Here is a 13,660-nt window from a genome sequence, read left to right as displayed (position 1 = left end):
AGTTGGTTTAACATAATAGTGTAGACGGACTTGATCGTAAACAAGGATTCTTTATAAGACGCCATGTGTAGATGTTTGGTAGTCCTTATTTTGCTCGAACATGTGTTGTGCATTGTAAAATCGGTCATTTGTTGTTGCCTTTACGTTGCTTCACATCTACTTGAGTGGTTTCGGCTCGTAAGGGTTTCTTTTGTATGATGCTATGGTGCATCGGCCAAATTCATTTCTAGCCATGATTGTATTTTGATTGTTACTGATGTAGAGTGAACCGCGGATATATTCTTAGAACAGCTAGACTAAAAAAACCCAAACGGAAGCAGTAACTACTAGAACTAGGCCTGTTCATACTTAGGGCATGATGTAACTAGGCACAAGGCACATCTAGTTTAAAGAAATTCATTCAAAATAGGGAGAAATTGCCATTCAAAGTGTGGACCGTAAATTTCTTGTAACTTTTGATCCAGGCATCATCATGAAACACATGACTAATCTATCTTTATGTAATGATGCTTCCGGTGCTAACTAGCCTACTATGCTAGCCGAATTTATCCGTTTCGCCAAAAAAAATGCACCCCTCCGGCTCACTAGGAAAATTTTACTAATTTTAAAATTTTTATTTTTATTTTATCTTATTATTTTTGTAATTTTAGGATTTTTAAAATTCTTTTTAAAGATTACTTGCAATAATGTCGAAAATGTCCCAATAAAGTTCATCTAAACTTTCCATTTGTGGCAAATTAAGCTTTAGAAGAATTTCACTATTTCTGGTAACTTTTAAACAAATTAGGATTTTGCTTTATAAGTAATGTAATTGGGAAGTTTAAGCATCATCTCTCAGTGCAATTTCAATTTATTAATTTTTTATTGGTCATGCGGACTCAAGGTTTTAATTACTTGAAGAAGATAATAATATTCTTCCCATTGTTTCACAATTTTTCCTATGTCAGTTATTCACTATTGTTCATGAGGTCCCTGAGGTAAGTAGTCGACTCTATTACGTGAATAAATTTTATGACATGTGTATCATGATAATAGCTAATTGAATTTACTCTCTCTCTTACTCATAACTTTTCTGATTCCAATCAGATTTGGCTATTAGAGCAGTTGAAAAGAGCGCCCTTTTGTTTCTTATCAAGATTTCACTGTCATGTTGCATCATCTTTATCACTAGATCTGACAAGATTAGATTGGGCATAAACAACATTAAAAAGAGATGCTGAGGGCTTCAATCAATTTGAATCCTACCCTTCCCACAAGCACCAATGTGGCATGTGTGCAAGAACCCCACTGCATGTATCTTGGCCTGAAAGGTCAATCTAATCATCCAATGGGCCATAAAATACAAAAGTCGGTTGAAGGAGTTGATCATCGGCACACATTAGGCAAACACATGTCGTCCCACCTGATTACTAGACTTGCCTGATGTTCAGGGAACGGCACAGATGGTGTTGTCCACTGGATGAACGGTCCATATCTCATGATCATTCAACTTTAGAACATGCAGGGAGAGTAAAATTCAGATCAGCAAAGAAAATCAGACCTACTGAAAAAAAAAAGAAAAAGAAAAAAAAGATGAAAGAACATCCAAACGCACCTTTATTTATATTTATCTTTCCATTATACATGACAAGGCCAAATGTTTTGATGCACCAAACAGGAGCATGAAGGAGTTAACGATCTCAACGGCTTGATCTTAACCGTTCATTATATAGCTAATCCGGTACTAATCATAAAGGAATGTTCGGGTACAATGCAGCACATGAGAATTCCCATGCAACGCGTGCATACGTGCCAACATCTCGCACGTCCATGACATCCAAGCTGCACAAACGGTGGGCATGGCTGCTAGGATCACCTGACCCAATTGTCAGGCTGGTCCACTGATCAGGTGGGCATACTGTACAAAATCGATGGATGGTTTAAATCAGACCCACTAATGGTTTGATTCAATGTACATATGTGCCCAGCCCACTGAGTGAACCGTCCTGATTTTCGCACCTTGCGACTCTCAAGGTGTGGTCCATCTTTTGGATGGCTCGGATGTTGAACACACCTGCTAAATTGGCACTTATGTACCCATTGCATGTTACATTCCTGAGCAATGCATTGTATGCGAACAGCCCTCTTAGTTATTTAGTACACTTCGGCAGCTTGGAGCTGTTCTACCGTCCCTTCCTCCATGATCTGCTCGAAGAGGTGGCGGATTTTCAACCCTACGATCGTCTGGAAGAGTCCTGTTCCGTTGTTACTGCCTGGAAAATCTGCATGTCTTAACATCTGCTGCGTGATCTCACCGTAGAATTTGGTAGATATGTTGCGAAGATGACTCTCGACGTAGATCAGTTCGTCCAATCTGTCGAACTGACCGTCCATTTCAAGTACAGATACCTACACCAATGGAGGAGAAGAAAGCATTGAGTAGGGTGCTATTGCACCATAAGGTTCGAAAAATCGTTAGGCTGAGTTACTGACTCAGATGAGTCGTGGATTGAGTCGACCAGGCTAGAAGTGCATGGGCTTAGTAACAACAAGGACCTCCACATGCACGTATACAGCAGGTGCACGTAACAAACTGTGGGACTTGTGCACCATCCAAGCCAATCTTTAGGTGGGCCCACCATGCTGACGCCATCAACATGGTGGGTCCCATCCAATAAGCAGACTCGCTGGAAACGGATTGGCTACTCCCCCTGCTACCTGCCAATGGCTGATGGTAGGTGCTCTGTGGGCCCCACCATGATCTATGTGTTTCATCCATGCCGTCCATCTATTTTTCTAGATCATTTTATGATATGAGACCAAAATTGAGATATATCCCAATCTCAAGTGGACAACATTACAGGAAACAGTGTTGAATGAACGTCAACCATTAAAAACTTTTGGGGGGCCATAAAAGTTTTGGATCAAGATGATCTTTATTTTTCCCTTTATCTGGGTCTGTATGACCTAATCAATAGATTTGATGTCAAATAAACAGTACAGTGGGCCTTAGGAGGATTTTAATGGTGGATATCCAATCACTATTGTTTTCCTGTGGTGTGGTCCACCTGAGATTTACATCCCTCTCATTTTTGGGATCAAGCCTAAAATGATCTGTGAAAATGGATGAACAGAATGGATGAAACACATACATCATGGTGGGGCCCACAGAGCACCGACCATCAGCCACCGGGCTGGTGGCGGGGGAGTACCCAATACGTCTCCAGACTCGAGGGACGTGGAAGCGGATTGTGTACTGAGTTAACTCTGTGGGCTGACCGTGATGTATGTGTCTGATCCAAGCCGTTCATACGTTTTATCAGCTCATGTCAGGGCATGAGCTCAAAATTGAAACATATCTACAGTTCAAGTGGACCACACCATAGGAAGCAGTGTGACTTGAACACCTACTGTTGAAAACTTCTTGGGGGGCCACAGAAGTTGTGGATCAAGCAGATATTTGTGTTTTTCCTTCATCCATGTCTGTATGACCATATGAACGGATTGGATGACAAATAAATATCATTATTGGAATGGCTATATGATCGATCGATCTAGGCCATTTACTGCCTCATTTTTGGACTCAAATCCAAACATGAGCTAGTGAAACTGATGAACGGAGTGGATATTACACGGACATCAACGTGGGCCCCACATAGCTTCCACCTATAGGTACTTCACCTGCGTGTAGGTGTGTACATGGGATTTATGCACCTCATTTAGAAGTGGACCATGACTCGCCGAGTCAACTCGGCTATATGAGTCCTAGTTGAAGCGAGTTATATGGACTGAGTTACAATGATCACCTCGGAGGAGTAATACGTATCTGGACCGTAGAAGAACTTAATGCCTGGATATGAGCATGTCAGCTTCCGTCCACAAGGGATCCATGAAATGGTGGACCCCTCATCAAAAAGATAGACGGGATTGAAGTACTTGACCCCTTCTTTCATCACCATCCGGACCCTTAAAATCTTCCCTTCATTGTCATCTAGAATTAGCTGAGTAGGCAAGACTTCAATCACTGCATCCGCAAACTGCTTCTGTGGGTCTGTATGTATGGGACAAAACACAAAAATTTCATTGATTCCTGTGGTTTGTAACTGATACTGGTAGAGGGGTAAAATGGTTTTATCACTTAAAAACTATGATGTAATAACACCAACTAATAAATATGTATTAACACGGGACACGTGTGTGAGATTTAGACCATTGATCAAGTGGATCCCTCCATGGCCCCAAAATCAAGCTAGTTCAATATTGGGTGGACCACATGTGTTTGTGAAAGATAGACAACTTACGCAATTTGACACTTCAGATTAGGATGTGATGATACCAATTTCTAGAGATGTACCAACATGGCACGTATGTGCGAGATTTAGGCCATTCATCAAGTGCATCCCTCCATGGCCCCAAAATCAAGCTAGTCCAATCATTGGGTGGGCTACATGTGTTTGTAAAAGATAGACAATTACACAAATTTAATACTTAAAACTAAGATATTGTGATAACACCAATTACTAAAGATATACCACTATGGCACATATGTGCGAGATTTAGGCCATTGATCAAGTGCATCCCTCTATGGCCCCAAAATCAAGCTGGTCCAGTCATTAGGTGGGCCACACATGTGTTTGTAAAAGATAGACAATTACATAAATTTAATGCTTGAAACTAAGATGTGATAACACCAATTACTAAAGATATACCACTATGGCACATATGTGCGAGATTTAGGCCATTGATCAGGTGCATCCCTCCATGGCCCCAAAATCAAGCTAGTCCAATCATTGGGTGGGCCACATGTGTTTGTAAAAGATAGACAATTACACAAATTTAACAGTTAAAAGTTAAAACTAAGATGTGATAACACCAATTACTAAAGATGTACCACTATGCCACATATGTACGAGATTTAGGCCATTGATCAAGTGGATCCCTCCATGGCCCCAAAATCAAGTTAGTTCGATCATTGGCTAGGGCACATGTGTTTGTGAAAGATGGAAAATTTGACGATTCGACACTTACTACTAAAACATGATAACACCAATTGCTAAGGATCTACTAACATGGCACACATTGTGAGATTTAGGCCATTGATCAAGTGGATCCCTCTGTGGCCCTAAAATCAAGCTAGTTTGATCATTGGTTGGGCCACATCTGTTTGTGAAAGATGGAAAATTTGACAATTCGATACTTGCTACTAAAGCATGATAACACCAATTACTAAAGATGTACCAACATGGCACGTATTGTGAGATTTAGGCCATTGATCAAGTGGATCCCTCCATGGCCCCAAAATCAAGCTACTTTGATAATTGGCTGGGCCACATGTGTTTATGAAAGATGTAAAATTTGATAATTTACAACTTACTTCTAAAGCATGATAACGCCAATTACTAAAGATGTATCAACATGGCACACATTGTGATATTTAGGCCATTGATCAAGTGGATCCCTCCATGGCCCCAAAATCATGCTAGTCCAATCATTAGCTGGGCCACATGTGTTTGTGAAAGGTTGAAATTTTGACAATTTGAAAATCATTTTGACGCTTATAAGTATTACTAAAGATGTACCAACATGGCACACTTGTGTGAGATTTGGGCCATGGATCAAGTCAATCCCTACATGGTCTCAAAAACAAGCTAATCCAATCATTGGGTGCGCCACATGTTTTTGTGAAGGATAGACACAATTACACAATTTGACACTTTACAACTAAGACATGATAACACCAATTAGTAAAGATGTATCAACATGGGACGTGTTGTGAGATTTAGACCATTTATCAAGTGGATCCCTCCATGGCCCAAAATTCAAGCTAGTCCAATCATAAAATGGGTAACATGTGTTTGTGAAAGATAGACAATCAGCCAATTTGACACTTACAACTAAGATGCAATAACTCCAATTACATACTAAAGATGTACCAACATGGCATTCAATATTTATGCAAGATTTAAGCAATGTACTTTGAATCTGCATTCTCTAGTTAAAATCATTTAAAATTGAGTGACTTTATGGGAGAGTATAAAGATCTATGTCCATTAAGCTCGCCTCTAGATGATTTAATATATTAATAATAGTTTAGGAGATACTTTTATTGATGAACATAGGCCCGTGGGATCCACTTGTGGGCAATCATTAGTAGGTGGGTCACATGAGGTTTAACATCTTTTTTATTAATTTGTTTTCTTTCTTTCGTCATAATTACAAATTTAACTTTAAAAGAAAATTTAGATAAGGAGATAAAGATAATAGTCGATAATTTTTTGTCTCATCCAAACTCTTCATCATTCCTTATAATTGATAAGTTCTCTAGTAAAAATCATATCAATAAACAACAACATTACACATAGAAAATTGAGAGATTAATATTTGTCTATCTATCTTGTCCCTTAAACGACCTAAGCCATAAATTGTAATCCGAGGTCATTTATACTATAGAATTAGATGAGTGATTAGACTCATTTACTTTAATAGTAATTAGTTGGACCGTTCATTCTCAACTTTGTGGAGGTCCTATATCAGGTAAACCGTTAGATCCAGAGAGATTGTTGGACGTAGACCATTTATAATTTTCTTTACATTGGGCAGGTGCATGATAATAATAATGATAATTATAATTTTTGAAAATTGTAATTTTAACAAAATTCAAAAAAAAATCATAAGATAGGATCGAAGAAAGATCTCTTCATTCCAGGACCATACAAAAGAACCCCATTTAATGATTTCTAAAAATTACGCTAAAAGTAAAAAATTCCAAAAATACAAACTATATTTTCTCCATTTCCAAATCACCACAAGCTAAACACAGCTAGAAATTCAATAAGTTAGAACATAAACGTACATTTACTTACCAATGTATGTATCAAAATCAGGCTTCCTTGCTCCAATACTGGCTTTTATGCTTTCTAGACTGTGGCCGCGTTCCGCCATATCCCTCTACCACATCAAAAACATAAAACAGAACCGAAAAGGTAAAAATGTTAATATAGACATTGACAATAAGAAACAATAAAAGGGATTTGCCAAAATATATCAAAATTTCTGGTTTTTTTTTTTTCCAGATCATCTTGGACTTAAGGTAATTTCTTAAACAATCTTTTCAAAGGTTGAAATAACTAAAATACCTTTCATCTATTCTTTTTCTAAGTTTTTTAGTCAAGCGATTCTGTTTTTTTTTCAAGAAAAGCTTGGACTAATGGTAATTTCTAAAACATCTTTTCAAAGGTTGAAATAACTAAAATACCTTTCACCTATTCTTTTTCTAAGTTTTTTAGTCAAGCATTTTGGGGCCCTCATGGTGAATATGACATTCAATCCATCCAACAGTTGCACTCGACCAGGATGATTAAATGCTCTAAAAAAACACGGCTATCCAATAGTCAGGTAAGCTACACTATAGAAAACCATGTACATGCAACACCCAAAACTTCAGGTGGTCTGTGGCACAACTGATGATTTCAGTTGGCATGAGTTTTGGTTGATCATCATGGTGGACCGTAATTAGTTGGACAGTTAGATGTTAGCTCCTATAATGCTCGACTCCACTATTATCATGGAGAGAGAGGAAATAAAATTTGAAAGGTCAACCTTTAGTGGCCCATCCATGTCTAAAGTACCTTGATTGGATGATCCAAACCATTGTTAGATTAAAATAAGTGTTAAAAATAATTTGAAAATTTTAAAAAAAATTAAATTTTATCTTTGTTAATTAACTTGCTTTAATTGTATTTAGTTTTGTCCTGCATTAAAAAAAGTTGTTAAGAAAACTCAGCCTTTATATTAAAATCTTTCATTAATATTTTATATTTGAAAACAAAGGTATGTAATGGGAGCAACTTTGCATGCGCACACGGGGTCACAGCGCGATGTGTTTTTTATTCGACACTTTTGATTTTCTCGGCATATATTCTATACTCATGCACATAAAAAGATATTTATTGTACACTTACCTAAAATTAATGTGCTGGCACACGCTGAAATGCATTTATTACATTGTTGGCATGTGCCTCGAGCTTTAACATCTACATACATTTCCTTTATAAAGACATATCATCTATATTATAAAATCATTCAAAAATTTCATCTTCTCTGAATTTTCCTTCAGCGTTCTTTCTGAAGATGTTGAGATTTGTGGTTTTTTGAAAAAGTATTTCAAATATTTCAAAATTTTGTCGCCAAAACGATTTTTGGGAATTTCAAATAGAAAAGTGCGGTGTGTGTTATTGTCCTACAATGGAAATGATAAGAGAAGATTTAAGGTTTATATGTGGATGTGTGTAGTATTCTTACTTGGAGCTTTAGAGATTAAGATGCTTGGATTGCATGTTCCAGTGCATAGCACTGGAATGCACGCATACGCTCAGGCTCGGGCACGGGCGTAGGCAGTGTGGTTGTAGTGGCGCTAGTTGGTGCACTTTGCACCTCGTGAATTGGTGCGATGGATCTGAAATGAGCCAGGGCTTTATAGGCGACTGAGAATGGTTGGATTTTTAATTCGAAACGGTCAACCGTTTCTGAAAATGACTAGCTGGCTTAAAAGCCACAACGGTTCGAAAACGGACAGGCCATGATGATCAAACGATTAGATCTTTCGATCCGACGACCAGAAATGGTTAAAATTAATGATCAACGGTCAGAAACGTTTTTCAAACGTTCTAAATCATTGATGGCTACCAAGCAACGGTCTACTCCTTGGTGCCTATATAAACTGGACTATTCCGTTCCAAATTTCATCAACTCAAACATAAATATCTTCCCTTCCATCAGATCCTCCATATAACATCTCCTTTATATAATATTGTAAACGCATCCACTGTTTAATTCTACCAAAAGATCTACTACGTTGAATTGTTTCTAAGTGAACCCATTGTGATTGCTGCACGCCGGATGTAGATAGACTTGTTTTATTATGAAAACAATTCGTCTATAATCCATCAACAATTGATAAGGGGGCGAATCACGCTTTAAGGACGGTGTATATTTTTTTACGTGATTCAACCTAGTGAAATGAAATAATCAAACTTTATTTCATTTTATTTTTATTTTTCAGTACTTCCAACACATTTTTCCAACAGAAGAGTGCACCAAATCTAAGCTATTCCTTTTAGAGGAGAGTTGTTATATCTCGAGAGTAAACTTATTGGCACTAGTGCATGAGGAATTGAATTGTCTTTCCATGTCTACAGAGGCATATTTGTCTTTGAGGCAGCCACATCAATATGCCTTAGCTCTCTATTCTTCTTTATTATTCTAGTTTATTGTTCCATAATGTTTTGTTTGCTATATATATATATATATATATATATATATATATATATATATATTTGTTTTTTGAGAACCAACAACCGTTTTATGTGGTGGCTTAGAGTATAGGCAATCCATTTTAATTATACTAGATAAGGTTCAATCATTCATCTTATCTGGCCGTCCATCATGTGTGACCACCTTTGATGGGCCATCCCTTTCAAAAATCATTTTGCCGAATGCTCCTGACCATCAGATGAATGGTTTGGAGCATTGGATGATCCTGACTGAGTACACTAGAAAAGGTCTTATTACTGAAAAAAAAAAAATGTTCAGATGTGCAGCCCACCTTTGATGGTCCATCCTCGTAGAAAAGCATTTCGATTGGATGATCCTAACCATCCAATGAATTACAGAGAGTTCATAGTTCATATTGATTCTGCTAAAAAGGTGCGATCACTAATCTGGACCACAAATCATGTGTGGTCCACCTTGATAGCACATCATTTTCAAAAATCACTTTAAAATCCTAGCATTTGATCAATGGATCAGAAATTGGACACTCCATATCAATTGTAATATAAAAGTTCTGATCATTGATCTGCACCATCCAATTTGTGAGGCCCACCTTTGATGGACCATCCTTTTCAAAAAATCATTTTGATTGGATGGTCCATATGATTTTTTCCCAACCACATTATCAATGACTAGAACGGAAGTTCCACATTAATTATAATAGAAAAGGTCCGATCATCCATATATTAATATGGCCCATCCGTCATGTGCTCCCACCGTTGATAGTCCATCACTTACAAAAATCACATTGATGAGTTGATCCCCCTCCATTACATTAATTTGGCAAATTTAACCATTCAATTAATTAATCTTTAATATGAACGGTCAAGATCACCTAAAAATCGGTCCAATCAACAAGTTGATCCATCTATTTGTTAGACACCATCATGGCTTGCTTAGGATTCTTAGGAATCAGTTTCGTTAAGCAATCATAGCCATCCCAACCATAGGTTAGGAAAATGGACGGCTACAAAAAAATAAAGCCAAATCAAGATTGGATTGGATCAATCGATCACTACAATGCTGACCCCACATTTTGAACTTTTAGTGGGGTCCACTTACGTTGATCCATGTTTTAATCCATTTGGGTGTCTTGCATGTGTGACACGTGTACGGTAGAAATGCCCGGTCCGATGCATGAGCATCGTCGAGCCAGATCTGAATCCATACGGTGACATCTTACGTGCTGCTACTTGCACCGTAAAATCCTCTCCTACAACTTTTGCAGATGGCCCACAGATAGAGGGGCCCACTTTTTTAATCTTATGTGGTTTGTAGTACATGTGATCCACGCGGACGGTAGAGATGTGTTCTTTTTAAAAGACACAGACCTGAATTTTCCAAGCGAATTTCACGTCGTTGCTGATGTCGAGGTATATGCTGAAATCCAGAAGCTCCCTCACACGAGGATCGAACCTGCAGTTACTTGCACGTGTCACAGCCTTACACGTGGCAGTTCGATGGTTACGAAGCTCTCGTCACACTAAAACCGTTGCGATTCCAGACAAGTGCCATCAATGCCTACAACATAATCATTTAGGTATTGACTGCTGCGGTTCTTCATCGCTAAAATGGTGGTGACTCTTCCACCTCACACGTGGCGTAATAATAGCAACATCATGACCGTCCAAATCGTTAACCTAACTTCAGATGGAGCAATATATCAAAAAGATCATCTCATTTTCTTATAGGGATTTATACCGCTAACCATTTTACTATCTTGACCATCCATTTGATAAAAACCAATTAAACGGTTAGGATTGCTTGAACAGTGTGATTTTAAACATACCTTACCTACACGATATGCCCTCAAATTTGGATGGTCTGGATGGACGTAAATGAGTTCCACATGCGAGGAGTACGAGTCACAACCACTTTTAAGTGGTGCTTAACTATCATAATAGTCTCCTCTCATAACCTTATGGGACACAAATTACAAAAGTACCCTCATAGTCCAACCATTTGCAATCCTCCAGGGGCATATTTTGGTAATTTGGGATGCACTTACATGGGATGTAGACCTTCAATGACCAGGATCTTGGGTGGCTTGATGAGTTCTGGTGAATCCATCAGACCTGTTACATGGTTATAGATGGGCTTCTCTACTGCAATTCCTTCCTTCAGAGATTTCACCTGAATTCAAAAGCCCCCACCCAAAAAAAAAAAAAAAAAAAGATATATAAGTTTTGTATACACTGAAATTCGGTGTATCATCCATTTGATGAACAATCACCATCATTTTTAATTTTCCATTGATGGGTCTTTACTTACATAGTAGTTGCACTGATCTAGTGAATCTAACCGTTGGATCAATGCAGTTCTATGTTAGTTGCACTGCTTCTATTAATCATCCACATACAAGGTATTGAATGGATGATTATCGACGTTCAATTAATGTAATTTTTAGGCTAGATTAAAACCTAGGGATGGGCCAATTGAATTGGACGGTACGGATCAATGTACATGTACACTAAATGGACGTTAGATAATGTAATACACCAAATTTCTATGTATATTCCTACACATGCACTACCATACCTGTTGATACATGAGATCAAAGTTATTGGCTCTAGGATCTAGGGCTGTGATTCCTTTCTCCTTCCTCCCATATCGATCCAACGAATGATAATCGTCCAAACATATGACAGTGGTGGTGTCGCTGATGAGTGTGTTGGAGTCCGGATTCCCTCCTTTGGGTGGCTCAGCTGCACCTCCAAAAACACTCGTTAGTCGACGCATGAAAGTGCTTTTACCACACCCAGAATCCGCTGCTAGGCCAATCACCACCGTTCTATCGACGGCTGAGATTGCCGGGCATTTGCCAGTGAATTGCATCGGGGGAGGCACGTAACCGGACGGCAATCTCGATGGACGGTGATAAGGGAAGGTTTCTTGATTAGTGGACACGAAGTGGCCCATTGCACAAACCTTAGAGTATGCCATTTTTTCTTCTTTGGGTGAAGAGAAGGAGAGAATGGAGAAAAGGAGTTTCTCTTTGTTATGGGGGCTTAATTTATATGGTGGTGTAGGAGAGGTTGGTGGGCTTTCTTATTTTTATGTGTATATCCGCCCTCAGATACAATCATCCAGCGACGACGATAATACAAAGGTTTTCCTTCTTGAGGTCGAGAGAGGTGTGTGTTTGAAACGGATAGATGATTTTTAATTTCAATCTAGACCGTCTAAATCTTGGGTCCTGTTGTGGATGGAGTATGGACAGAAAATCAGAATAAACGGAATATTTTTTCATCCACTTGGAGGTCATCAAATGAATGGTTGATGGAAACTGGTTAGGGTTAGAAGTAATCTGTGGATGAAATCGGATTGTTTAGATTGCCTAATCTGGGAAGTTTTTTCTGGGGTAATGTCTATTTACGATTGGATTTTAATTTAGACGGTTGGGATTGATGTACATCTTCGACAGAGTATGGTGGATGAGTTGCTGTAGTGTAGTAAAATGGGACTCGGATTGGGTCGTGACCCCAACACCATCTAGCTAGCTGGTGGAAAAGCTCTGTGGGCCCATTATAATGTATTTGTTTTTATCCACGCTGTCCATCCATTTTTCCAACTTATTTTAGGGCATGAACCAAAAAATGAGACTGATCTAAATCTCAAATGAACCACACCAAAGGAAATGGTAGGGATAATGACATCCATCGTTGAAACCTTCCTAAGGCCCACCATGATGTTTATTTGCCATCTAACATTTTTGTAAGGTCATACAGACCTGGATGAAGGGAAATATAAAAATCAGCTTCATCCAAAACTTCTGTGGTCCCTAAGAAGCTCTCAACTGCAAGCATTCAATCCCCACTATTTCCTGGGTGTGGTCCACTTGAACTTTGGATCTGTCTCAATTTTTGGTTTGTGTCCTAAAATGATCTAAAGAAATGGATGGACGGTGTGGATAAAACAAATACATCATGGTTAGGCTCACAGGGCTTTTCCACCAGCTAGCTAGGTAGCGTTGGGGTCACCACCCAATCCGAGTCAAGTAAGGGCATATACCGAAGGCACGCTTTAGTCCGACCACGTTTACGATGTATTGTACAGTGCTCGGTAAGTCAGGTACTGGATCATTGGGGCCTTCAGTTTGGAAAGTTGGGACCAAATTGTGAAAATCTCAACCGTTGATATCATGGGTCTGAAATTGGATGCCCTAAGCACCGAAAATCATCCACAGTGGAAACATCTAAAGCTTCAATAGGTGCCAAGAAATAGACGGTCAAGGAAGAAGAAACAGAAAATGCTAAAATATTCATAAGTAAGGACTTTTCAATTCTTGTGTATATCTAATCAAAGATTAGGCCCATCATATAAACGGTTTCGATCATTGAAATATTACCCG

The 13,660-nt window shown here is 38.6% G+C and overlaps 1 protein-coding gene across 1 annotated transcript; it reads right to left on the bottom strand.

The window, feature by feature from the left end:
- Nucleotides 1-1,574: 1,574 nt before the first annotated feature.
- LOC131227839 (phosphoribulokinase, chloroplastic-like) lies at nucleotides 1,575-12,359 on the bottom strand. Its single transcript, XM_058223651.1, has 6 exons — nucleotides 11,848-12,359; nucleotides 11,318-11,442; nucleotides 10,641-10,725; nucleotides 6,843-6,927; nucleotides 3,786-4,030; nucleotides 1,575-2,388 (listed from the first exon to the last, which is right to left on the bottom strand). Exons 1-6 carry the CDS (start codon nucleotides 12,250-12,252, stop codon nucleotides 2,134-2,136), a joined length of 1,200 nt encoding a protein of 399 aa, XP_058079634.1. The 5' UTR covers nucleotides 12,253-12,359; the 3' UTR covers nucleotides 1,575-2,133.
- Between the last annotated feature and the right edge of the window lie 1,301 nt (nucleotides 12,360-13,660).

This window comes from Magnolia sinica, chromosome 15 (genome assembly GCF_029962835.1).
Source record: "Magnolia sinica isolate HGM2019 chromosome 15, MsV1, whole genome shotgun sequence".
Lineage (NCBI taxonomy): Eukaryota > Viridiplantae > Streptophyta > Magnoliopsida > Magnoliales > Magnoliaceae > Magnolia > Magnolia sinica.
Note: the sequence above shows the minus strand (reverse complement) of the source record. Positions and strands in the feature narration are given on the sequence as shown.